General features: G+C 38.5%; 1 protein-coding gene across 1 annotated transcript in view; it reads right to left on the bottom strand.

The window, feature by feature from the left end:
• Positions 1-27,036, bottom strand: part of LNPEP (leucyl and cystinyl aminopeptidase) — a 53,192-nt gene that overhangs the window by 14,007 nt on the left and 12,149 nt on the right. Inside the window, exons 2-9 of the mRNA XM_065740656.1 lie at positions 17,562-18,399; positions 14,078-14,216; positions 10,828-10,959; positions 8,771-8,891; positions 8,000-8,154; positions 7,688-7,801; positions 5,476-5,607; positions 3,413-3,544 (exon numbers count right to left, since the gene is read on the bottom strand). Of these exons, the coding sequence (XP_065596728.1) occupies positions 3,413-3,544; positions 5,476-5,607; positions 7,688-7,801; positions 8,000-8,154; positions 8,771-8,891; positions 10,828-10,959; positions 14,078-14,216; positions 17,562-18,399 (1,763 nt within the window). The remainder of the gene's footprint in view (positions 1-3,412; positions 3,545-5,475; positions 5,608-7,687; positions 7,802-7,999; positions 8,155-8,770; positions 8,892-10,827; positions 10,960-14,077; positions 14,217-17,561; positions 18,400-27,036) is intronic.

Below are 27,036 nucleotides of genomic sequence, written 5' to 3'. Positions count from 1 at the left end.
TAACATTTGTATTACAAAATGATAAACTTATTCTTTATATTAAGCACTCTCCTGTAGGAATTTTTTTTTCTCTCTCTCTCTAGTATCCCACTTAACCAGCTGTCAGTTGTTTACAGGCTGATTCAGCCTGGTTCCATGACAACTGAGGTGGAGGTACGCATGGACCCATGACCCAGGAAAGGGAAAGGGGAAAAGGAGAAAAGGATAGGGGACGAGCCTAAACACAAAACAGCAACAACAATCTGAGGAGGATAATTAATTTACTAAATAAGATATTGGAATGCAAAATAACACAATACAATACAATAGGAATTGAAGCCAACAAATTAAATAAAATGAGAGAGAGTGTATCCAAAAACTGAAGGCCTTAGTTTAATGCTAAAGGCAAGACAGCTAGGGAACACACACCAGGATGAGCAGAAAAGAGATAGCAGTCTCATGACCTGTGAATAGTTTTATCTTTCCCTCTGAACAGAAAACGGAAAAGGAAAATCTTCTGGGTTATGTAGTTGTTCTTCTCTTTTGATGCAGGTATACCCAGAACTATCAATGATCCACAGAACTGGAGCATTAACTCTTTAAATCCCAGTGCTCCACATGGTGTTATGATGTGGAATACCAGTAACAAAAAAATCATAAAACATGACACCAATCTTTGTATATCCTCACAACCTATTCTAAACTTTCAACATCTGTTTGTACCATAACATCACCACAGAGGAACAAATACTTCATAATATCTACATATTGATGCTTCTCAGCTAGAAGAGATGATCATCCAACCTGAAAAAGACAATATGACCTCTAACGTAAAATGTACATTTTACAGGTGGAGCTACAAGGAACGTAAGAAAATCAGTGTATCGTTATAGAAGCATCATATACCTTTCACCAACTCATGCTGTCTTTTTTTCTGGGTACCCTCATCAACATCTTACTGCTCACCTTATGGATTCAAGCTGTCTATTCAAGCCAACATTCAGATTTTTCTTGTTGTAAGCTGGAAAAGAAGAGACTGAGGAGGAACTTCAATGTCTACAAATCCTTGAAGGGAGAGTGTTAAGAGGACAAAGTCAGGCCCTTTTCTGTGGGGCCCAGAGCCAGACCAATGGACATAAACTGGCACACAGAAGCTCTCCTCTAAACATGAAGCAGCACTTCTGTGCTATGCAGGTGGCACAGCACTGGCAGAGGTTACCCAAAGAGGTGGTTGAGTCTTCTACTTGCAGATCTTCAAGAGCCACCTAGACATGGTCGGGGGCAACCTGTTCTGGGTGTCCCTGCTGGAGCAGGGATAGGAGTAGACAGACCCAGAGCTCCCTGCCAACCTCAGCCAGTGTGTAAAAGCACTGAGTGTTGCAGCCTGTCTAGATTCTACTGTTACCCAACTGTCTGAGAATCTGAAAGTGAAAGACTATCTAAAAAAGTAAGAGAAAATCACAATTCAAGCTGCAGAAATCATAATATGAAGACAAACAGAACACCATAACAGTGAAAAATGGATACAGGGCCAGCACATTTGAGTAAATTAAAAGAGGCAACAAGTGAAAAGCAGTGGAAATAAAGTATAAGGTAGCTGGTATTTCCTCGGGGAAGCAACAGATCCAAGGCCCAAATGTAAACAAAGTCATTCAAATGCCAGACCAGACAAGCTAAACCCTGAGCCTTTCAAAAAGAGGAATACAAGTGAATGTATATTTAGTGTGGGCTAAGTCAAAACACAAGTATTAACACTTAAAATAAAAAAAGGAAAAAACAACAACAAAAAAAACACAACAGAACACAAGCACACACAAAACACAAGACCACAAGAACCCCAGAGACTCAGGCAAAAAAAATGATGTGCAACCAGAAATGGACATAAAGAAAAAGAGGAATGCTGTAGCCACATCAGAGAAAGGCACCTTCTGCCAGATAAACCTGTTGGCAGGAATTCCTAAGTATTAAGTAAGTCCCAGATAAGAAAGGTATGTCTGTCATTTAAATAAGAAATACACTCTTGAGTTCTGAGGTTAGATGTTACTAAGTTGGTTGGAGGCAATTGACTTAACAATATTAATAGAGGTAGATAAAGCAATCCCAGCATTCTAAATAATTACTTTTGACTCCCAAAGATTACGATTGAGTTCCAGCGAATTGTAAAACAAGGCCTGCTGAGTTCACAGAAAAGCTAAAATTGCAAAGACAAACAGCAGGGCTACAACAAAACAAAGACTAAAACAGAGTTATTTTTGGAAGCACAGATAGAGACTAAGAAAGTAATCTGACATCTTGAGAATGGCCTTTTTTCCATGCTGGAAAAGCAGTGAATCCCTGACTCAGATCAGATGCAAAGCATCTGTGGAGGTCACCCCATGCTGTGGGTACTACTGCCCACCTCACAGGGCACTCTCTGCAAACACATGACTGATGAGTGTTGGTCAGAGGCTTCATTCTCCACCATGTGTAACAGACGCTCTTAGAGAGCTCTGTTCCCCTTTCCTGTATCTGAGCATCTTGAAGCAAGGATACCCAGCAGCTTGCCCCTGTTGGGATCCCTCCTTCTGCAGCCGCAACTCCCCAACTCTCCCTTACCAGGCCCTCTCTCCCTCTGAAACCTGAAACTCTCTCACTCTGAAACCTGGCCTCCAGTTTCAGAGTGGCAGCACTGGGCTATCCAACAATCTGCTTTCCTGCAGCCCCAGCTCTGCTTACAGAAACAGACACTGCCACCAACACAGAGTTACACATTCCAAGATGCAAGTATTTACAGACAGACTTAGAATTCATCTCCTTTATGAAAGAGAAGTTTTGTCCTGCATTTAAGATGACTAGTATTAGTCTGGCTATAACACACTAACAATGTAGCTCTAGAGAGGATACATACGTACAAGAAGCTAAGTTTTCCACAGGGTGGATATGGCAGTGCATATTCCCTCACAACACTTCTCTGGGATACGAGTAAATTGAGTCCGTAAGGCTACAGCATTTTCTGTATTTATATGACCACAGTGTGCTGCATGTCTTGATCTGATTTTAGTCTGTGTGTATAAGCACAGCCTTCCTATGTGCTGCTGGAAAGTGGACAAGAAAGGCCTCTGCAGACAGCAGCTGTAACCCACAAAGTGCAGTGAGCACGGGGGAGGTAGGAAGGAGTTGAACCCTGTAAGCACAAGCAAAATTTTCAGGGGCAATTACTCATGTGAACCACACAGCTGATTGCTGGGCCCAGCATACCAGCCCAGCAGTGAGCAGGGTAGTGCCTTTGGACAAGGCTTCATCTTGAAGCACCACCAGCCAGAACTATTATAAGCAAGACTATTTACATGCAGCATATTGTCGTATTTCTTTCATAAAGAAATAACCCAAAATGCACAACAAAATGTAAGAAGTAAAAAAAAAAACGCAAAAGCAGAGTAATAAAGATGAATACCTCATTCATGCTGTCCCACAAGTCATCACTCTGGGCAGAACCATATTTGTGATTATGCAAATATACCTCAATGCCAGCTTGAAAAACATCTTTAGTGAGATAATGCTTCAGCATCATCAGAAGAGAAGCCCCCTTGGAGAGGAAAAAAAAACCTGGTAAATTACAGTTACATAGCTTATTGGAATTTTGTACTCACAGCACAAAACAAACTCTCAGTTTTAACCCAGATTTGATTTTTCATTTAACCCCAAAATTTATTTATCATCAGAATATTTACCTTAGCAGCCAGGTGCTCTGAAAAATACTTGTTAATATTTCATAAACTTCAAAACAGTCACAAAAATGGCTAATGTCATTTGAATTCTTTTCTCTGTTACTTTGGAAAAGTAAGTATTTCTGTGTAGATAAAAAACAGGATAGTAGCACTTGACTTATTTTACCCTCCCCCCTTCAATTCACTACATCTACAAAATACCATTTTCTAACTGACAAGTCTCTGCATGCTAATGTACTTCATTAGTAATACTCTTCTGCACAGTTACTAAACTGCACTTGTAAGACAGTGTTTGACATTTCTAAGATTTTCATCCGTATCAAAAACTCCGAGAACTGAGTAGTTCCAGTTTCCAAGAAGACAAGAATGTTAGATGGAAAGGTGTTTTTTTTTATTTTTGACACATCACTACCACTAATGAATAATTACTTGAAGACTTGTATACTGGACTACTAAATGTAGATTAGCAGCCATACATTATGAAAAGGTAACGGTACATTATCGGTACTATTTTAGAGTAAGGATCAACTAATATTAAAAGGTAAGTTTTCTTGAGGACATATACAGTTCTCACATGCTATAAATAGTAGTCTGGGAATTTAAGTAACATCTTGCATGAAAGTGATGGTTTCCTGAACTCTGTTGATCTAATTATTCACTGAACGGTAGGAATACCCATTACTACAGGTTTTGGAAACACGGTCATTATTTTGCCTCTTGTAACAATCCAAAGTTCTACTTCTTTGTTTGTTTTACTGTCTAACAGCTACAAGCACTCTGTTGTTGCGGGTGGACTTCTGTCCCACCCTGACACATTATTCATAGTCTGTAAAATATCCAGGATGAAATAACTCTGCACATCAATTTCTACTTCAGACACCATAATTCATCTGTGTCAGACTGCAGTACAGCAGTACAGTAAAACAAAGCAAGTTCTGTAACACAGTAACAGACACACCCATAAGGTTGGAAACTATAACACTGCAAACATCTCGTTATTCCAAGAAAGGCACAGGGCCAAGAGCACTGGAATAGAAAGACTATCTACTAGTGAGCAATAGTGTCGTTCTGGTTTCTTATTAGACAAATGTACAAGCACACAAAGATATGTAGTATTGAAATAATGACAGCTAATCCAAAAGAGATACAAAGCATTCCACCTGTAATACTAGTATAAGTGACACAATATATAAAACCTAAGATTATCTAAGACATAGGAAGTAAAAGTCCAGCAAAGGCATTTGCTATCTCCAAGTAAAGCATTGTTACAGACAAACAGAACACTTCTCAGATACGTCTCGCTACAGATTAGAAATGGATATAATCTAATTGAAGAAAAGCAGGATAACACATAAAATCAAATCTCCAGTTCAATACGTCCCTAAAATATTGTTTTTAAAAAGCAAGTTGTAAAAGAAAAGGAAAGACTGGAGGTGTTTTTTTCACTCTTTTCTATAAAGTCTGTTTATATCTGCTATCAGAAACAAGATATATGTGCAGCTGCTCCACTGTCTTACCCATTAGGTCCCTTCTTACTTATTTTCAAAGTTCTTGTTTTCAGAACTTTGTACTGAAACAAGCACCATATAGAAGCATGCTAAGTAAGCACAAAAAATTCAATTTTTTTCCTTATTAAAAGCTATGTAGCTGCTTATAAACAATACTGAAAGATACTAGAGGTAACCCCAAATAATTGCCCATACATGCCTAGTGATACACAATCCTATACTCATGCTTACAATAGCTAATACATCATTTTCTAATTATTTCTACATATTTTTGATGTTACCTTGATGTAAGAGAGTGAATCAAACATTTCTTCAATTTGCTCTGATGACTGGACAGTAGAAGAGACTGGGTGTGAAGAATTCAAGGAATCCTTCATCATAGCCTTGAATATTAGATTTAGGAAATCTTCATCCTAGAAGATAAACTATATTTACTGCCTGAGAAGCTGGAACATACACAAGTAGAATAGTAAAACTCATCTTTGCCTCAGTCTTTCATTAGTCTGATATACCACTGCATAGCTTTCTTCCAGTTGAGGCAATAAAAGATTTATCAGAATCTGCATTCAAGAAATCTGCTCCTTTTCTACCACATTTCAGCAGTAAAATCTGTCTCCTCCATTAAATTATCACCCAGACCCTTAAGCACTCAGTAATGTATATCCAGCAATACTGAAAACAAATGTACCTTATAAACAAGTATGTGCTCAGTTTCAGATTTAGATCAACAATGTTTTCAGTTCATTTATCGGAATCAGGGAATGCGAAAACACTACTTCTGTAGAATATTTTAATGTTAAAGCCTGCAGTCTAATAACATTATGAAGAACAATTATGCTGTAATGTAAACGTTTTATCATAGGATCCTAGTACTAAAGTCTCTTCTTTCTTTCCTTCTAGATGAATTTTAATCAAATATAATACATTGTTACTATAATGGAACAACCACAAACACTAACATTTAAACTTTTTTTTACAGAAGCTGACTGCATTCATATTTGTCCATTTCATTTCTTTGAGACTTCATCAAACAATTCTTCGTACAGTTAGGAGTGGATTTTAATGGCTTACTGGAAAAACAGACCTGTATAATGAGATAATCAAAATGTCCTTTATGGTTGAACATTTGAAGCAATTCTCTTTGAATGGAGAATTTGGAGTGGTTTTTTTTTTGCGTTCAACAAAACCCTTTTTGGCACCACCAAGTGGTGGAACAATGTGGGCAAAGGCACCTTGTCAGGTACTTCTCAGAAAAAGCTACTCCAATGGTACATGCGATCATGTCGAAGAGAAGCCTACTTTTTGGGGTGGTTGTTTTTTTTGCCTTTCTTTCACCACTTACATGCCCCAAAAGCAGAATGGCTTCGCAAACATACTTTTAGTGGTCAACAAACAAAACAACCAAGCTAGGACAAATGAAAAAAAAAAATTAAAACTCAGTTCCAAGACATTAATCTACTGAACCAAGTTAGCAACACAGGCTTCTTAATGCATTAACAGTGGTGAATTAAGTACACAGAACTCACTCCTAGTCACAGGATGCTGGCAAGGACACAACTCTGCAAGTAGAAAACAATCGGTGCCAGTCACATTTTTAATTCTCTGACTAATGCAAATTACAAAAGCACTCCTGGAAGTGAAATCTGAAGCCCAGACATCTTCTTTCCTCAGAAATACCCTTGCTCAGGATGAGGAGTTTCTCAACTGGCCATTCCAGTTCCATCAGTCTTCCCTTCTCTGACTGCATTCAGTGACAGGGATGCTTTACTCATGTAGCTTCTGTCCTCTCCTCATTGAGGAAAGATTAAATCCATCACGTTTTCCAGAGGCTCAGAAATTATGTCACTTGGTTCCTGAGCAAGCTGGTAAATAACCACCACGATATTACACCAAAAAGATTCCTTCTCCTTTGGCCATTCATGTAGAGAAATGCCTCTAGAAGCAGTGCTCTGTACTACTGGTGCATAATGCAACGTTATTTGAATCCACTGGGTGGGACCACAACATACTTTTAAGCCAAATGCCTTGATTTGTGAATCTCAAACCAATCCAGACACAGACAATTATCGTAATGACAGTAAGACAGGAGTGATGCTAGACATTTAGCAATCAAAAGCTCCGGTGCTGCCAGGGAAAACAATACTGGCCAGCAACATATCTTTAGTATAAATACTGTAAATTAGTATTTGATACATATACATGTTAAAGGTATCTACTCCCTTTAACAGCCACTATTTTGCAGAACATTTTTAACCTACATATAACTCATGTACACTAGTACCAAAATAAAAAAAAAGGCCCACATAACAAAAAGAGACAACAGCTAAAACACCTCTAATATAATGAAAGGGTCTATGCAGAAGAAATACAGTGTGAAATAGAAGATAGAAGTGGTACTCAAAGTTAACTTCAAATTATCACTCTTTTATGGTCAGCATTAAAGAAGTATAACTTAGTGAAGGTATATTAAGTTTAGTTACTTAAGGTACTTACTGAATGTAATTCTGGAAAAATCTCCTGCATGGCAAAATACTCCATGAAAGTAGCAAATCCTTCATTCAGCCAGAGATCATTCCACCACTTCATAGTTACCAGATTGCCAAACCACTATGGAAGACCAAAAGCATAATGCTTTTTCTGAAATAAAATCCAATGAGTATAGTGGCACTCCACCCATCCTCAACTTTATTTCGTGGTAAAAATAAGTTTCTTCAAAATATCAGTTATGCTTCTGCATGAACAACTTTGAATATATATATCACAAGAAAACCCAACCATATCTAAATAATGACGTCTGAAATCTACCTGATGGGCAAGCTCATGAGCTATCACTGCAGTTATTAGCTTTTTATCCCTTGTCGAAGAAGCTTTATTGTCAAACAAGAGTGTTGTTTCTCGGAAGGTGATCAAGCCCCAGTTTTCCATTGCACCAGACTGAAAATCAGGAATTGCTACCAGATCTGGAATAGATTTGAAAGAAACTGTTGAAACAGCTAGAGTTAAAGCAGCTCTCTATTTCAAGTCTGTCTCTTTTATTTCACAATCCATAAAAAAAAAAAAAAAACATTATTTAAATTCTGTGGTGTGAGCATGCACTTGCATTTTAAGACCAGAGGCCCCATGGATTCATAACCATGTTTCTTTAGCAGTACTTAATACAACTTAAAGCACTACACAGCCACTGACGATAGATACTGTATACATGCAAGCAAACAGGAAACACAGCAGATGCTACTGGAGTAACATGATTCAGAACCTAAGAGTCTTTCATCTTCCTAGCAAAGCTCATTATGTTAAATGTACATTGAATTACTACTTTAATGTTACACAATACTGTAAGTTACCCAGTGTCAAAAGATTACAAATATTTTCCGGCTTGCAACTCAGTGTTTGCACTCTGTAAACTATATAGTGAATTTTTAAACCTTATTTCAGAGATATTTTATAACATTTCTTAAAGGAAAAATATTTGAGATCAATTAATAATAAGTATCTGAGAGGAAATAATGTTCCTCTATATTTTTTAGAATTGATTAGGATTTCTTTTTATGCTTAAAATAGTTAAAAAGAACTTACCTAATTTTTCAAGAGGGTAATTTATTAAAAAGTACTTTTCATAAAATTCTAGAAGTTTTACTGTTGTGTTTAGAGCATACTCTACTTGGTTTATATGCTGCTGTACGGCATAGACAGATACCTGGACCAAACAGAAAAGAATAAAGATTTTGAAACTTAGTTACAAAAGAAACTTACAGAAGTAAGAGTGAGCAGAACTTTCTGAAATAATTATGACACAGTTAGGGCAGTATAGATACAAGTTAGATTAAGTAGTTATAAAGCTGTACTTGGAGAAAGATTTTTTTGCTAGTTTATTCACTAGTCAAAATATATACAGACTATTCAAATGACTGATGTGTAAACAAGAAAAATCCACAGATGACACCTTTAAGGAAGATATTCAGGAAGTCTGTACAATTTATTTCATTTTCCCCTTTTATTCTCTCATATTAACTGATCCTCCTTGCATACTTCCATTAATATGCTAAGCTATCAGTATGAAAACACTAGAATCATACACAAGAAATGTTCTCAATAGATAATAATTGGCACAAAATTCATCCACTGCCACATCTCAGGTATGGCTACTTTAAATATGGTGCAGAAAACATACATGAAAATTGACTGGTTATAGCCTCCCATTCATGTCAAAGTGGTTCCATCAACAAAATAACTTCCATTAGGATACAGATTCATCCTGGTTTAGGATGCTCTTGCATACAGTAACACAAAAGGTGTTGACAGTATTTTTCTTTCTTACAGTCTTCTTTGTTTCATTAGGCAATCTTGCCAATAGAATTAACTCACCAGTTGCACTCTACCAGACCTGGTATTACTATTTTTATGCTTTCCCTCATTAATCTGGTAAGTACTGTATATTGCTATACTCAGTGTAGTGTCTTCTAAAGCTCTTCTAGACTTCATTACCTTGGTTAAATCTAGCTTGGTCAGAATCAGACTAAACACAGAGAAGAATCACCCTCTGTCAGAATACATCACTCGTTCTTTCTCCTCTCCCACACGCCTTAGTGTACCATAAAGTACTTCTAAAATATTGATAATCTATGCTAAAATCTATTACAAAGAAAGGAAAGCATACCACATATGGTTGTTTCAGGCTCCCTGAAAACATGAAACATTGAGTGTAGTGATCAGCTTCCTCCCTGGTAAAGAACTAGCTACATTCACCAAAACAAATCTCAACTACAGAGCTGAATAGAAATCACAAGGGAAAAAAAAAAGAAGAAAAAAGAAACTTTTCAAGCTACAACAAAGTCCTACTAAGATATAGTTAGAAATGTCCAAATAAGAATAAAATTCTACTGAACAACGTGTTTTACTTCTGTATATTAGAGAAGTGAAATACGAGATCATGACATTGCTTCACTGGCCTACAAGGTAACAATTCTTTGTGCTGCTTTTGAAAAGGGCCTCTTAACCCACCACAGAGGTACTGCTCCCTGTATGACACTGCTCCACCTTGGCACTGAGTAGGTGCTGACATCACAAAAGGGGAGCTCCTGCTACAGTCATGAAAATTACTGTTTAAATGAAACTCCTGGACTAATGAAGGAACATTTCCAAGTACATGTTCTTTAGTTACTTAAATTGCACTCATTGTAAAAACTGTCATGCCTACAAAAGCAAAGAGCATGCAGGCTTTCTTTAGGAACCGCACTGTTTCTGTTCATCCTCTGAACAACTCATAGTTGTATGACACAAATCTCTCATTGATCAACCATTAATACTAAACATTTAAAGCTTCCAATTAAGAAAGCTTCAAGGAATTTTACATTTTCTGAGAATATGCTGCTATAATGTTGAGCTCCATGCTGTAGAAGTCTTCTCAATCTGACATAAGCCCAAAAATCAGTCCAATCTGCAGCATACAGTAATTGTCTACCACTTGTGATAAGCATGAAACCAAATAAATATATGGGGGAGGGGGAGAGGGAGAGAGTAACTAGGTACTGTGGAAAGTTCTTGTTTGCTCACTGACTTTTCTACCTGTTAATAGTTTTATGTGCCTGGACTGGGAGAGGGTGAAGGGTGACTTAAAAATAAAATAAACGTACCAGACTCCCATTTGTTTCCATACTGATGTTTTTCAAGTCCGCAACAACAAAAGCTACCAGGTAGGTGCTCATCTTCATACTCACAAAAAATTCATCTTGAACAATTCCCTGTGTAATAGGAGTAGTGGCTTTCTGCAAATAAAATAAAAATATTAACACAAAGAAAAGAATACTGAAATATGCAAGGAGTCAGTGTTAAAGAATTACTTCCAAGTGGCCAGAAATTTTAAGCAAGCTTGTAGAATATATTTATATTTTAGCTGTGTTTCAGTGAAACAGATAAGACCTATGCTGTTTGCTTGGTAAATCACAACACAAGCAGCAACAGCAAACAACAGTTTACTGTTTCTACATAAACAGTTACAGAAGCTGTTTATCAAAGTTGCCTTAGCCACTTGTCCAGTTCTTGCAGAGGAAAGAGAGCAAGCACCCTTTCTTGTTGACACCAAACAGGAAAATTGTCCCGAAGAGACTGAACAATGAATCTTTCAGTAAAGAACAGCCAATAAAGTATTATTAAGCCTGGTATAAACCACAGTGCTTTCAATTCTATTAAAGAGAAGTTTGAGCATCACCACATATGCATGAAAAATAAAAATTCACCCGATATGAGCAAGATAATATTTCACAAAGGCATAATTATTAGTTTGGTTTAAAATAAAGGGCTAAATCAGCATGTGAGCCTTCAATAGCCTTCTGGAAACTAAACCACACAGCATACATGTAGGTTTCATCAGCATCAAAGGTGTAATTTTTTTTAATTACTGCTCAAATTAATGTCAATATTAATGAGTTTCTACTGAGTGATAAATGATGATGTTTTTGAAGAGAGACAACTTCATTCAGAGACAGACTAGGTAATGTCAGTCTTGATGGGCTGTCTGAATGAATTACACTTCTATAACATTTTCTCCAAACACTTAATGGCATAAATCATCACCATAAAATTCAGATACGCTCATATAAAATTTTAACTGAAAGGATCTAAATGGAGGAGTTTCAGACCCTTATTTCAATTCTGGAGCTGAAGCTTCACAGCCTATTTCCCTTTGCTCAGGCTCAAAAACCCAGCCTTCCACATCAGGCATATCTTTCACAAGGACTGTTCCTAGTTACACAAATTATGATGAAGACATTCCAACATTTTGCAGATGTGCAATATCAGCAAACCTGGAAACCTCTAAGGGAATCTTAAGGCTATTGAGATTGTTTCCGTTGACAAAACTCCTGCAATATGATGGCTTATTAACACTGAGCAAGAACCACAGAATTGCCAAGGTTGGAAAAGACCTCTAAGTTGACTTAGTCAAATTGTCCACCTACCACACATACAGCCCGCTAATCGCTCCCATAGCCATTCAGCTGTCACAGAATCAAAGAATCAAAGAATGTCAGGGATTCAAAAGATCATCTAGGCCAATCCCTCTGCCAAAGCAGGAACACCTAGATTAGGTCATCCAGGAACGTGTCCAGGAGGGTTCTGAATGTCTGCAGAGAAGAAAACCCTACAACCTCCCTGGGCATCTTGTGCCAGTGTTCTGTTACCCTCACTGTGAAGAAGTTTCTTCTCAAATTTATGTGGAACTCCTATGCTCCAGCTTGCACCCATTGCCTCTTGTTCTATTATTGGATGTCACTGACAAGAGCCTAGCTTTATCTTCCTGACACTCACTCTTTACTTATTTATAAACATTAATGAGATCACTCAGTCTCCTCCAAGCTGAAGAAACCCAGCACCCTTAGTCTTTCTTGGTGAAGGAGACATTCCACTCCCTTAATCATCTCTGAAGCTCTCTGCTGGACTCTCTCAAGCAGTTCCCTGTCCTTCCTGAACTGAATGACCCAAGAATTGGACACAATATTCTAGATGTGGTCTCACCAGAGCAGAGGAGAAGAACCCCTCTCAGCCTACTAGCCACACCCTTTCTAATACACTCCAGGATGCCATGGCCTTCTTGGCCACAAGGGCACAGTACTAGGTCATTGTCACGGTTTTATGATTTTTGGTACTGGTATTCCACATCATAACATCATGTAGTGCATTTAGAGTTAAAGAGTTAATGCTCCAGCTCTGTGGATCATTGATAGTTCCAGGTATACCTGTCTCAGAAGGGAAGAAGAACTCCATTCCCCAGAGGACTTTGCGATGCTTTGTGTTCTTACGTGTTTACGCTCAGAGGGAAAGATAAAAACTGTCTGCGGTCACGGGACACTCTCTTTCCTTTGGGATGGACTCAGCAGTGGGTGCTCGCTGCCGTCCGCCTTCAGCGTTAGTGTAAGGCCTTTGGTTTATCGGACACTCTCTCTTGCTCATTTTATTTGATTTATTAGCTTTAATTCCAATTATATTGCATTATATTGTGTTATTTTGCTTTCCGATATCTATTTAGTAAATTAGCTTTCCTCCTCAGATCGTTGCTGCTGTTTTGTTCCTAGGCCCATCTCCCTTTTTCTTTTTCCCTTTCCCCCTTCACCTTTCCTGGGGTGTGGGTCAGTGGGTCCCCCGCACCAATCATCATGGAACCGGGCCGAACCTGCCCGTAAACCATTGACAGTCATGATCATCCTGTTGTCCAACACGACCCCCAGGTCCCACATTGCTATGCTGCTCTACAACAAGTCAGACCCCAGCCTATACTGGTACCTGGGGTTTCTCTTGCCCAGATGCAAGACTCTACTTGCTCTTGTTTTATTTCATTTTCTCCCCCTCCCTCCACCACCACCCCCAACTCTCCAGCCTGTCTAGGTCATGCTGGATGGCAACACAGCTTTCTGGCATGTCAGCCACTCCTCCTAGTTTTATGTCATCAGCAAACTTGCTGACAGCGCATTATATTTCCTCATTCAAGTCACTGATGAATATACTGAATAGTACTGGGCCCAGTACCAACTCTTGAGGGAACCCACTAAATAAAGGCCTCCAGCAAATGCCCACAACTCTCTGGCTTCTTCTCTTCAGCTAGGTCACAGCTCATAGCCCTCTATATGTCCCTACATATTCTTACATTATGCAGTGTATTGAACAATCTACTTTACTTTATAAAATTATTTAGTTCAAGTCTTTGAGGAACAGAAACATTTTAATTATATAAAATCACAAAATATGCAGTTTACCTTCTCAAATTCCAACATGTAAGTTCCTGAATTTTAGGTTAACCCCCTGGACTTGAATGCAACAAATACAACGTAAGCACTTAAGCTGATAACCTGGAGGATAGCTCTACTAAAATTCCCATGCAAAACTAAGTACCTTTGGCATATTCGACAGAGTAGAAAGTTTCTCATCTCTCTTGATCCTGATTGAAAAAGTAGCTTTAAGTGCTGGTTCATCAAAGCATGGAAAAGCAGACCTTGCAGCAAGAGGCTCAAACTGAGTTGCTGCAAACCACCTAGTGAAAAAAGAAGAGCAAATAAAAAATTACAAAAAGGAGCAAGGCTGTCTAATTATGATAGAACACAGCCACTTTTCCTCCCCAAACCTTGTAGCTGCTTGCCATAGGAGAAGTTTTCCAATCTAACTGACATGGATAGCTCAGCTAGAATAAATGTTTCCTTGGGATTGAGAAGAGCTCTTAGAAATCAAAGAAATATATCTAATGGAGGCCTAACCTCCTTGGATGTTTTTTGTTTTCTTATCCTATACCTAGAATAATATAACTACAGAATAATTACCAAAATATGTCAATTTCCAGTAAGAGTGAATTAAACAAAAAAAATTCTGAAGAATTCAATTAATGATCAAGCACACTATGTGATAGTTTTGAAACCTCAGCAGCAGACACTCCTCAGACACAGCTCATCTATGATCTGTCTTCCTGCTCCCTTCTCTGGCTACTGGATGCTATGTAAATTCAAGCACTGTCTTGCCTGTAATACATGTCTTATCATGTGAGAATCTCTCAGTGGACTACATTCTTTCCCAAGCACATCAGTATTAACTAGCTGCAAAAACTGCAACTCCTACTAGAGAGGATGTCTGATTCAGTTTTGTTCCTGCAGATGAAAGCTCAAAACAGACTTCACCGATTTGTCATCCATTTACCGGAGATGAACAGAATGGAGAACACTGTTTACAACTGCTCTTTTTTTTTTCCTACTTAAAACCTCCTACCAACTTCCTGCAAATTTTCAGAGTGACATTTTTTCTTCCCTACAACTCCTTGCAGCCCTACCCTCTTCTAAGGGGCACATTGCTGCCAGTAAGACTTCTCTCTATGGCTGCTTTCAACTTCTTACTCTCCTCTTTCTTTTCAAACAGCATCTTGATGTTGGTACAGGAAACTTCATTTCTTTTTCCCCCCCTCCCTTTTTTCCCTAGGATACAATCTGTTCATGGTGGCTTTTTGTTTTTGCTTTTTAATTTGCATCTGGCTATAGCTACTTTTTGACACTGCATAGTGCTTTCATTGACAAACATAATGCTTTCATCTTCAAAAGAAAAAAAACTTATATGAAAATAAATTGTCTTGCAGTAGGCTGAATTTTATATTGAAAATGCAAGAAACATGGATGTTGTCAAAATAGCCTATATCTCTAAAAACAGTGGTATTAAACATACAAAGACAAATCTCTTGGAAACAGAGGTACGCAAGGCAAGTGAAATGACTGTATCAGTAAGTTAGCTGGAAAAGATTTACTGAAAAATACACAAATTAAAGCATCCTTCCCCTGAACAAAAGCAGGGAGCGCTAGACTGAAGGGGAAAAAAATCCCCAAAACATACTTATAGATAGTCCTTTTTTCTCGTCAAATATTCATAAATCCTCTTTCTATTATTGTAAACACAAGGAGAAAGAGTTTCAAATAGGTCAGACTGTAAAACATAGAAATTCAAAAAGCGAATTACAGCTTTTCATGTCATTTCTGCTTTCTATCATCTCACTGTAAGACTCTTACTGTACTTATACTTCACTCTGCATTTTATAGCAATGCATATATTTCAATGTTTGTGGTGAGTTACTTACATCTATTTCATTTCATCTTGCGGTTATGTTTTTCCAATGCAAAGTAAAGCCTTTGTGTGATTCCTTATTACCAAAAGCATTCCTCCATAGAAAGACTGCTTTTGGCATTTTCCTTATAATGCTTTAGGATTCAGACACAGCCGCATTTTCCCAGGAAGCATCAGATTCTATTCTCTGTACTCATGACACATATGCTATTACGTGTTTAGCACATGCTCAGGAGCAGCACTTTGCTAAGACGCTTACTGACAGCATGTTACCTCCATGATCTAACGTTCGTATCTCTGAAAAACATCAGATAAGTAACCTTTCTGCCTACCTCTCCATCTTCAAATTCTTGACCTCTTCAAGAAGGTCTCCAAGACAACATCAAGTGAGAATCAGCAGGAACACACAGGAGGGAGGAGAATTTCTGCCTCACCTCAGATGCCAATCAAGAACAATTACTCTGAATGCAGCAGTTCTGCATGTATTTGAAGACAACTGCTGCAGAAAACCTATTTTCTTGTACATTTTAGCAGTATGTCTTAGCTCCACTACGATCTAGCTAATTGTAAGTAAACTTCGCAAAAAATAAGTAAGTTTTGGTTTAAACACTTTGTGAGTGCTTAGATATACCTGCTGAATCTGAAAGAAAACATAATGTTTTTATTTATTTAAAGAATAAAAAGTAATACATCTTCCTTATATTCCTATGGAATCACCTTTACATCGAGACATTTTATTATTTATTAAAGATGAGCAATCCTTGAGGGACTTCAGTAATTCAAACATTAGCAGCACACAGATATTAAGTACATCTCACTGGAAAGTTTGTAACAAAATTTTAATACTTTTCTGTCATAGTCTTCAAGGAATCTCACTCAAAAAGATAGTAACAGCTCAATGAGTGGTCTTAAAGTCAGTAAAAATGAATAAAATCTAATCTGATTTTTCTCCACCACTGATAATTTCAGTGGTGTATAAAGTTGGTCTTCCCCTTTCAAGAGACAAAATCTATTAGAATTTGATGTTCTTCTGAAGAAATTCTCAAACAAAAGCAAATTCTCCCCTGATGCAAAGATTTGTAGCATTGATGACATCGTATTCTTGCCTTTCCCCTTAAGTCTCATGTCACTTTTTTTTCTTCTTCAGGTCTTGGGAATTTTTATCACAAGCTGCTAAGGGTTTCATATCTTTATTTTATCTGACAGCTGTTTTATGTGTTCTATATAACAACTTTCCTGTCAACAGAACTGACCTATACCACTCTCTTCTTTCTAGAAAACATGCATGGATTATTATGAAACAAAGGCACAAGAACCATTTGAAATGGGTGGTGGTGGTTGGCTACATTCTCTAATATTCTTGGTAAAAAGCACTCATTGTCTACAACAGTGGTTCCATCAACTAGCTAAGTACATTGACAAAGAAAGAAATCAAAAATAAAACAAAAATCAAGTGCCAACTGGGGCTTGTAGGAAACTACATTGAACTGAGGAAGAAGTTGCCCTGATATAATGAACTCACCCATGAAAGACAGTTTTCAGGCAATGCTGATTTTAGCCACTGTTAAAATCTGTCCCCTGAGCTGTTCTGATAAAGTGATAAACAGTATAAGAAGAAATTTGATATTTAAAAAAAATCTCTAGAAATCTCAGAACACTTTTCATTTTATTCAGTAGGAACCAGTTACATAAAACGTTCAACAGAAAAAGCTATTCTTGTTATTTCTCTATCAAAGCACAATCTAGAAGGAACATAAGAGAAAAGCAGCACTTGTGCACCTACCTTTGCTTATAATTCTCATCCTTGTAAGAAATTTTGTAAAAGCCATAATAAGTATCTGATAAATTAGATGAAAATTCTAAGTTGACAGTGTAATTCTGTCCCGCAAGGAGAGACTCAGGAGCCATGACTGCAATCTGGTCATGCAATGGATATTCCAGCAATTCAATTGGCTTTTCTTGATCTCCTGTTGAAGTAATAGTTGCCTTGGTGATATTTAGTCCTGAGCTGTGGAGAACGATCTTCTGAGTTACCTGGGTGACATTAACCACTATCTTTACAGAGCCTGTAAATTTCAGAGTAGTTAGGTTTGGCTGCAAGTCAAGATCATAATGCAGTGGTACAACATCGGAAGGAAGTCTTATTTTTGCCCATGGAAACAGCTTTCCATTGGTAGCCAAAGGGTATATTAGTTCCATCGTACGATTTTTTTTATGGCAGCCTTCTTTGGTAAAAGTACATTTGGGAAGAAGATAAATCACCATTATCACTGAAACTGCAATCACAAGAACAACAGTGCAAACAAGCATGGTCTTCATAGAGGGCACTGAGCAAGAACCATCAGGACTTTGTCTATAGGCAGACATGTTATTCCGGAAACCTGAGCTTCTGTTAATGAAGGACATCCCCAGCAGTTTTGCAGATGACTCATAATCCTCTTCATCATCATCCATTTCATGCTCCCCAAGGCCACGCACCAAGAGCCGTGAACTTCTTGGTTCATATTCAACTTCATCAGGTTCCAGGGGGTGTAAACAAGGCTCTTTTGCCAAGTCCACCACATCAGGCTCTTCCTCAAACATACTGTTCTCAATCATGTTTCTGGGTAACTGAATCTGATCTGAAAAAGAAAACAGTATATTTTACATCATAAACAACAGACAAGACATAATACTTCAAAGGACAGATTACTGAGGAACAGGAAAAGCTTTCACGACACATACTATTTTCCTAATTTGTTTTCACTAAACATAGCTATGTTTTTCTGCCTCCTGTAGTTCTTGCTTCAGTATCTTCCCCCTTTCTGAATTTCAAGAGATGCTTCTGTCATGCATACTCATTCAAATCTTGTATCGTAACCAGGGATCAGCCACATCTCTGAATAGTACTTCCAGCTCACTGATATACTTGTCTTGGTTGCATTTCCTCTACCTGAATAATTCCCCTTTTATTCAGCTAGATTAGGTAAGATGGAATAGTCTCTATGTTGCAGGATGAAGAACAGGCAACCAGAACAGTTCTAATGGTGTTTCTAGGATTCTAGTTACTAAATTCTTCTCAGAGAAGACCTGCTGATATATTAGCAACTACACAAATCCATTTTACACTTTCAGAATTAATTTCTTATACACACCTTGTATTTCTTACATGGCAATGGAAATATGACCATTCAAATTGACAATTTAATATCTAGCTCATACAACCCTTGAAACTGTCTGAGTAGGCAAGAAGTTAAATCAGAGCCAATAAGACAGTTTGCATCCATATTTTTTTTTTCCACAAGACCTAAAAGGTCACAGAATATAAACCAAAAATTCAAATCAACTTCAAGTTTTACTAGTATCAGATACCTTCATATTTCACATATAGTTTTATTTTAATCAAACTTTTGATTATGTCTGTAAAATGTTATCTCATGTAAAAAGTTATCTCTCAGCTAACCTACATAGTGAAGAATGGAGAAGTTAGAAACAGTGATGGGAAGAAGTGTATACAGGATGTTGCATACAGAGACACAAAAGTTGCTATATCAGCAAGTTTGTTTTGTTTTGTTTTTCCATAATATGTTTCATCTAGAATATTATAAGCAACCCAGAAGGGAGTTGATCATTTGTTTTTTTCTCTTAGGGCATTGCAAAGCTGTCTGGAAAACAAAACACTTCAATTGGGAAAGACTCCTGTGTGGAGATTTCTCATACAGAATGTGCAAGAAAACCCATTAACTTTTCAGGTCCTTGCAATCCAGTTAATATTAATTAGTCCCCATTCACAGCTTCAAAGAGACTAAGCAAAACTGTCAAACTCTAAGGCTTCACATATGAGGGTCTACAGCTGGTTGAACAAACAGTCACATCTCTATCCCCCAGACTGCTTTTAGAATGAGTAAGATGATCTTCTTCGAATCCATAAACATAAAAAAAAAAAAAAAGTAGGTTAACTTCTACTACTTTCTGTCAAGAATATACTCATTGCTGATACATACATAGCCAGAATATCAGCATACCTGCAATACATTACAGTTTTGATGTATGTTGGTAAGGTCCTGTTCAATATTTGCAGTTAATCATAGATAGCTTGGGTTGGAAGGGATTTTGCCATGGGCAGGGCTCCTGTCCACCAGATTAGGCTGCCCAAGGCGCCATCCAACTTGGTCTTGAATGTCTCCAGGAATAGGGCACCCATAGCTTCTCTGAGCAGCCTGTGCCAGTGCTTAATCACACTCCAAGTAAAAAATTTCTTATTAATACCCGAATCTGAATCTACTCTCCTTCAGCTTGTCCTGACACTACAGGTGATGGTAAAATGTCTCTCACTTTCTTGTAACTCACTCTTAATACTGGAAGGCTACAATGACATCTCCCCCAAGCCTTCTCTTCTGCAATGACGAACCCCAAATCTTTCAGCCTTTCTTCACAGAAGAGGTGATTATTTCTGTGACTCTATACTTTTCTGATGCTTCTTTCAGTATTTAACTGACAAACTATTCAGATACCTTGAAAATAAGTAACAGCTTCAGAAATTGACTGAAAAGGCTATAAAAAAAATTGAGAAGGGTTAGGGCTGTTGGGGGGAAAATACTACCTCATATAAACCAATAAGAGGAATGCATATTGGTCAGCTTAACAAGCAATATGGAGATGGATGAAAGCAGAGAGTTTGTCAGAGTTCAGATACACCTGCTCATACTTCACCCCAGTGCAAATGTGTTGTCCTGACTATGAATAAGATCACAAGGGCACAGGACAAATGAGGCGGGAAGGGACCTCACGAGGTCATCTGCTCTAACCTCTAGGCAAAGGTAGCTCATAGCACTTCTCATTATAATACTCATGTTCAAGCCTTCAACATCTTGGTTCACTTCAGCAGCCCAACACTACTGTTCCTGTGCTGAAGTCTGTATACTCACAGAGCACAGAAGGCTAGACTTTGAGAGAACACAGGCAAATCTGTGGAAAAGAAAAGGTGGATGGAAAAGTATTGTGTAATGGAAGCTCTTTCAGAGTTTTTCCACATGAAGAGAGCTCATCAAGAACTCCACAATCTACTTCTCGCAAAGTTTTTTGTTACTTTACAAATCTGGATATCTTCAATCATATCTGAAATGAGACTGAAGCATATTCAAATTCCTCCAAGTCCCAACCCAACCCTGTCCCAAAACATCCAGCTGCTAACAGAAGACACCCAAATTAACATCTGCTAAATAGGAAAGGCAAGTATTAGGACTCACATCTTAACCAGTCCCAAAGGTAGCAGCCACTCAGAGAACTGCTCCAATCTCAGCCATGGCATGAGATGCTGCATGGCCAGCAAGAGAAATAGAGGACAGGGGAGGCAATGCAGAGGGAAGGAGGAGAAAGACACAGAACATAAATCTAGCAGAGAGTAGGCTTCATCAACTCTGCTTTTTAAAGAGCTTATTTTCCAACAGGTTCCCTTTAAAGTCAACTACCCTAATACTTTCAAAGTTGCATGCAAGTTCTAGTAACTCTTGAGACCAAAAATATGAAAAATATGAAAGAGAAACTAAGAAAAACTAGGAATTCACAGCTTCAACAGTTGAGATAATTTCTAGGGAAAACAATAGTAAATTCAATTTCTAAGGAGTTTTTTGCAAAAATTCAAATCAAAACCTTGATGTTCTGCAGAGATAAAAAATGATGCACGATCAGCTTGATCACAGGCTATGATATGAGAACTGTAATGAAGTAGCCAGACTACTGTTCTCTACTTGAAAGCTGGCAAACAAAATATACTATCAGAAGGTTACCAGAGTTACTTATGCTGACATACATACTCACAGAAGCATACAGGTCAGTCTACTCTTTTGAAGAGGAACCATGACAAACATGCTACTTATGCTCAGGAAACCACTGAGTTCCGGTTCACTTGGATTTATAACAAAATAGCTGAGTTATCAATAACCTTTCCTTTTAAACTCACGAGCTACTATGCTGAGCTAAAAGGCCCACAAGAAGAATAAAAAATCTACAACAATCCATAAAGAGTAAGCAGAAGACTGAAGAACAATATTTTAACCATCACACTCACCACTGCCTTATTTAAAAGTATAGTCAAAAGGTAAAAATTCCAACTGCAAAAGATACTAGATGCACAAATTCAGAGGCACAAAAAGATTTATTCAGTTTCTAGTTACAATGCGGGAAAATAAAAGTTTCATTTATACAGAAGGAACACAGATCCAGCAAACTACTATTGCCACACCAGAGGCTGCAAGAGCAAAATGGCCTACGTGATCACTGTAGTTCACAGCTAAGGAAGCAATGACCTGAGTTACTGAAATGCACCATAAATATTCTGACTTCAAACATGGTGGCAGTAACACCTGGCACTTTGCAGAAACCAAACTCCTACCACAGAGTTAAGTAAAGGAAACTTCCCATCATCCTGGACAACCTGGATGCCGAACAAGTGGGTAGCTTGTTGTCGCAGACTGGCAGCTGTGGCAAAACCCACAACCAAACCAATGGCTCTGTGCAAAGTTGGTCTAACAGCTGGAGCAGAAGTTGATACCCATAGAAGGTAAACCATTTCAGGTACATTTTAAGTAACAGGAGAGAGGGTGCAGACACAGTGCTGTGCAGAAATAGCAAGGACAAATCTATCAATATGTCCCATCAGGTTCCTCCAGGGAACAAAGAAGCACTACAATTGAAGGGCTTGTTCACATGTCACGGTTTTATGATTTTTGGTATTACTATTTCACATCACAACATCATGTAGTGCATTGGGAGTTAAAGAGTTACTAGCTCTTGCCTTACTAGTGAACTAGCTCTTGCCTTAGTTTCTAAGCAGAGTTTCCCTTTACTTCTAAACCCTCTCCTCTAGCTCTCAGCTCTGTCTCTGCAAGGTCACCTAAGCTTGTCACTAGAGAAGCCAAAGGCTTCAAAGCCCTTCAGAAATAACCACAGGGCTAAAGAAAGTCCTTGGACTAGGTGGAGACTATTATTTTTTCTTAAACAGACTTCTGTACGTTTTAGATACTGTTGTTAATAATATATTCAATATACAAGGACTGCTTCAAAAGTAATAGTGTCTCCTATTACATGATGTTGGCCCATGCCATCAGAGGCAGATGTTGGTGGTACCTCAGTAGGGGTTGAACCTTCCCACCAATATCCTGTTACATGCTGTTGCCATGCAACTGATGGCACTAGAGGGGCACTTTGACAGAGTGGTGTCTGAAGTAGAAGTGCAGATGAAACAAATGTGTAGCTGAATCCCTCCACATGGATAAAAAGGCACCCACTGACATTCATTAACATTTGCTGAAAATTTCTGGAGACCAAACAGCATATGGTGCATTTCAGCAGCAGCAGTGACGGTCACCTCCACTGGTGCTGATTGTTACAGCTACAGTATGTAGGCTCTTGTGGAAATGAATAGCTAATGGTTGTGCCTATTTTGAAGAACAGTGTTCTGTAGTTGAGAATTTGCTCTACTCAACAGTGCTAATGTGCTCTCTGCATCAGTTATAGTTTCCATGGAAATAAATAGGAGGCATTACTTTCAGAGATACCTACCTGCAATACAAACACACCATAGCGAACACCTTGTTACGAAAGCGTTCCCAGTAATTACAATGCTTGCAAATGTAAACATTAGAGCAAGTATAAAAACTGATACTGTAATCTCATATCAAATAAAGGAATTATTAAATTTAGTCAGAAACTTTCTTCCTTTTCTCTCTCACAAGTTCTACATTTCAAGAGCTTCCAAGAATTCCAACAGCTAGCACAAGGCAGAAAGGCCCAATAGAAAGGATGCTAGTCAAAGACTCTAATCTCCTTTCTGTAACGCTGTGGTTTAACCCAGTAACAGGTCAGCACCATGCTCACTCACTGATTCCCCAGTGGGATGGGGGAGAAAAACTTGGAAAGCAAAACAAAGTAGAACATGTGAATTCAGATCAAGATTAGTAAGACCAAATGGGAAGCAAAATAATAGTCACAATATATATACATATTAACACAACAAGTGATGCACAATATAGTTACTCACCACTTGTCAATCAACAACCAGTTAGGTCCCAACCAACAGCTGTCCCCCCCCTTCCTGCCAACTACACACAGTTGGCTTTTGTTTTGTTTTTGCATGACGCTGTATGGTACAGAACATCCCCTTGTCCAGCTCTCCTGGCTCCACCCCCTCAAAGCTCCTAGTGCCCCCCAAAAGCTCCTTGACGGCAGGAAAGTACAAGAAGCTGAAACATCCAGCTGAAATATCACTGTGATATCATCACTGTTCTCATCATGTGTAAACACAAATCACACTGGCACTCCCAAGACTACAAAGAAAATTAACTCTAATCCAGAGGAAAACAGCGTACATATCGGCTAGTTTGGAATATAGTTCCTCTGTGTCTATGGTTTTTGCCCACACTCTCCTAAGACTATTGCACACTGAGAAGTGCAAAGCTGTGAGCCAATTACACACAGAACCACAGAATTGTAGGAGTTGGAAGGGACCTCTAGAGATCATTGAGTCCAACCCCCCTGCCAAAGCAGCTCCCTAGCCCAGGTTGCACAGGTAGGCGTCCAGGTGGGTCTTGTACATCTCCAGAGAAGGAGACTCCACCACCTCTCCGTGCAGCCTGTGCCAGTGCTCCGTCACTGCACTGTGAAGAAGTTCCCACATGTATCTGTGTGGAACTTCCTGTGCTTCAATTTCTGGCCACTTCCCCTTGTCTGATTGCCACACTGCTGAGAAGAGTTCAGCCTCATCCCTTTGCCTCCTGCTCCTTAGATATTTATAGATGTGGATCAGGTCCCCTCTGAGTCTTCTTTTTTCAAGGCTGAACAGACCCAAGTCCCTCAGCCTTTCCTCATAAGGGAGGTGTTCCATGCCCTTTATTATCTTTGTGTCCTGCTGGACACTTTCCAGGAGATCCCTGTCTTTTTTGTATCGGGAAGCCCAGAACAGGACACAGTACTCCAGATGAGGCCTCACCAGGGCAGATTAGAGGGGGAGAATCACTTCCCTTGACCTGCTGTCCGCATTGCACCTCAAGATCCCCCTGGCTGTCTTGGCCACTGTCTTGACCACGAGGGCACACTGCTGGCTCATGGCCAACCAGGACACACAGGTCCCTCTCCTCAGAGCATGGCCATGGTTATGCTGGTTCTTACACGTGTCTGACACAATGGAGCTCCAGTTTTGCCAGAGCGTTCAGTAAATACTATGATAAATGTAATTCATCGTCCATTTCCCCAAAACAGACCTTCAGTGTTTTCTGCACAATTCCATAACGCATACAATTATTAGTTATAGCACTGGTCAACTCACCGGAAGAAGCAAAAACTCAGCTGTATTAACACAGTCAGTAAACCTGAATTTACATGTGAAACAAAACCATAGCCTCTGATAGCCCCCCCCCCCCCCAATATAGAATCAAATTAAAATTCTTAGACCAAATAAAAATGATCAATCAGGAGTGGGGTGCCTTGAGTGCTACCTGAAAATGCTATATTGTCAAATGCATGAATGTCAGTAATGAAGTTGTTGTTAAACAGGGAAAAGAAACTACCAAGAACAGAGTGCTTTCTTCAGGACAGCACTGAAATGTAAACTCTTACTAGGAGAAACCCAGGGGGGAAATAAAGGCCTCAAGGCTCCAAAGGGAGAAATAAAAAAGGTTTAAGTAGAAAAACATATATATTTGAACCATATTAAAATTAAAAAAAAAGAATGAATGCTTCCTTCTGCTTCTAAAATATCACCCAACAAAAGCTGTACAAGACTTCTTGAATTTGACCCACAGACAACTGATTTGCAGCAGAGTAAGCAAACAATCCCTGCTGCTATTCCTAGTGCAATGCAGACACAGCTCTGGGACACAGCTGCTCACCAGGAGAAGGGTACTGGAACAACTTCTGAAGTTCTCAAGCAACGATCATGTTGTATGGGAAATCTATGCAAAATCCTAGCAAAAACCTCTTGCTTCAGTAGCTCAGGCAAGCAATAGTATTTCTGGATTAACCCCCAACCGAAAAGGAAAGGTGATCTTCGCAGCCTGCACAGAAGTTAATTCCCCATCTTGAGATTTCTAGCCCTGACATGTACCAAAGAGCTCTATGAAGTGCTAAGCAGTATGCATTCTGTACATGACAAGTGTAACTTCCTAGACTGAAGACATCCAGAACCCTGTGTGTACATATTAACGAGTGCACGGACGCACGAAATGAACCAAAATAATTGTTATGAAATCTGCACTTTAAAATACACAATATTCTTCACCACTGGAGTGGTGCACAAGTGAAAAATTAAGTCACTCACTTTCCATTCTCTTGCTTCAGTGTAGAACACCAAAAGAACAGTACTTAAGGGCACTTCTCACCATCACTTGAATACTGCATTATATTATTTCTTCTAGTGGATAAATATCAATCAAGTATAAAAAGTAATACAATTCAAAAAAGAAACTTTTTTAAATACATAGGGTTTTCCAGGGAATACAGCAAACAATTTTGTCTTGCAGTACTTTTTTATGAAAGAAAAATGAAGTCATATACGTGGTATTATTTGATCATAACACAGATGTAATCTTTGCCATTTCTATTATGATTCCAGTTTCAAAGAAATCTCTCCATTGACAACTATTGATGAATTTCCTATTACTGATCATGAATAAAAATAAAATAGCCACATGCTCGTAACACTAATCTAACAAAGAAATAATGAAACCTTAACAGTGGCACACTGAATGCACCTTCACTCTCAGGAAGTAAAACCCTTAAAACCTTCTTCAAACCAGCTACATCTCAGTTTATTATCATTGCTTCTGATCACATCAGTTTAGTGCTTCCTCCAAAATGAAAGCTATCTCCTGCACTGTATGCTTCGAGCTGTCTCCAACTGGTCTATTAAATATATATTATGTGTTTGTCGTTTATGGAAAACAAAACAAAAACAAAGAGGAGAAGTTCAATAGACCTTTTCAAACTAGCTTGTTCAACAAACACAGCTGGCATCAACAAACATTAGATTCTCACCAAAGTTTTCCTCCTTTTTAAGGAACTGTTACATGCTTTGTAATCTTTTGCTCAAGGAGAATTTAAATTTAATGCTATATGGAGCAATTATTTGCTGTTACTAAAACAGGAAAACACACAATGTCATTCATGTAAATTGAAATCAACATTCTACAGTGAGAAAACATATACTTACAACAGTCATGCAGCTTAGAAACAAGACAAAGAGGTGATGGGATTTGGGAAAATCGGAAATCCTACTTGAAATC

Source organism: Cyrtonyx montezumae, unplaced genomic scaffold, assembly GCF_038088225.1.
Source record: "Cyrtonyx montezumae isolate F1298 unplaced genomic scaffold, pur_monq_1.0 scaffold_29, whole genome shotgun sequence".
NCBI lineage: Eukaryota > Metazoa > Chordata > Aves > Galliformes > Odontophoridae > Cyrtonyx > Cyrtonyx montezumae.
The sequence above is the reverse complement of the archived record's forward strand: the minus strand, read 5'-3'. Positions and strand labels throughout refer to the sequence as shown.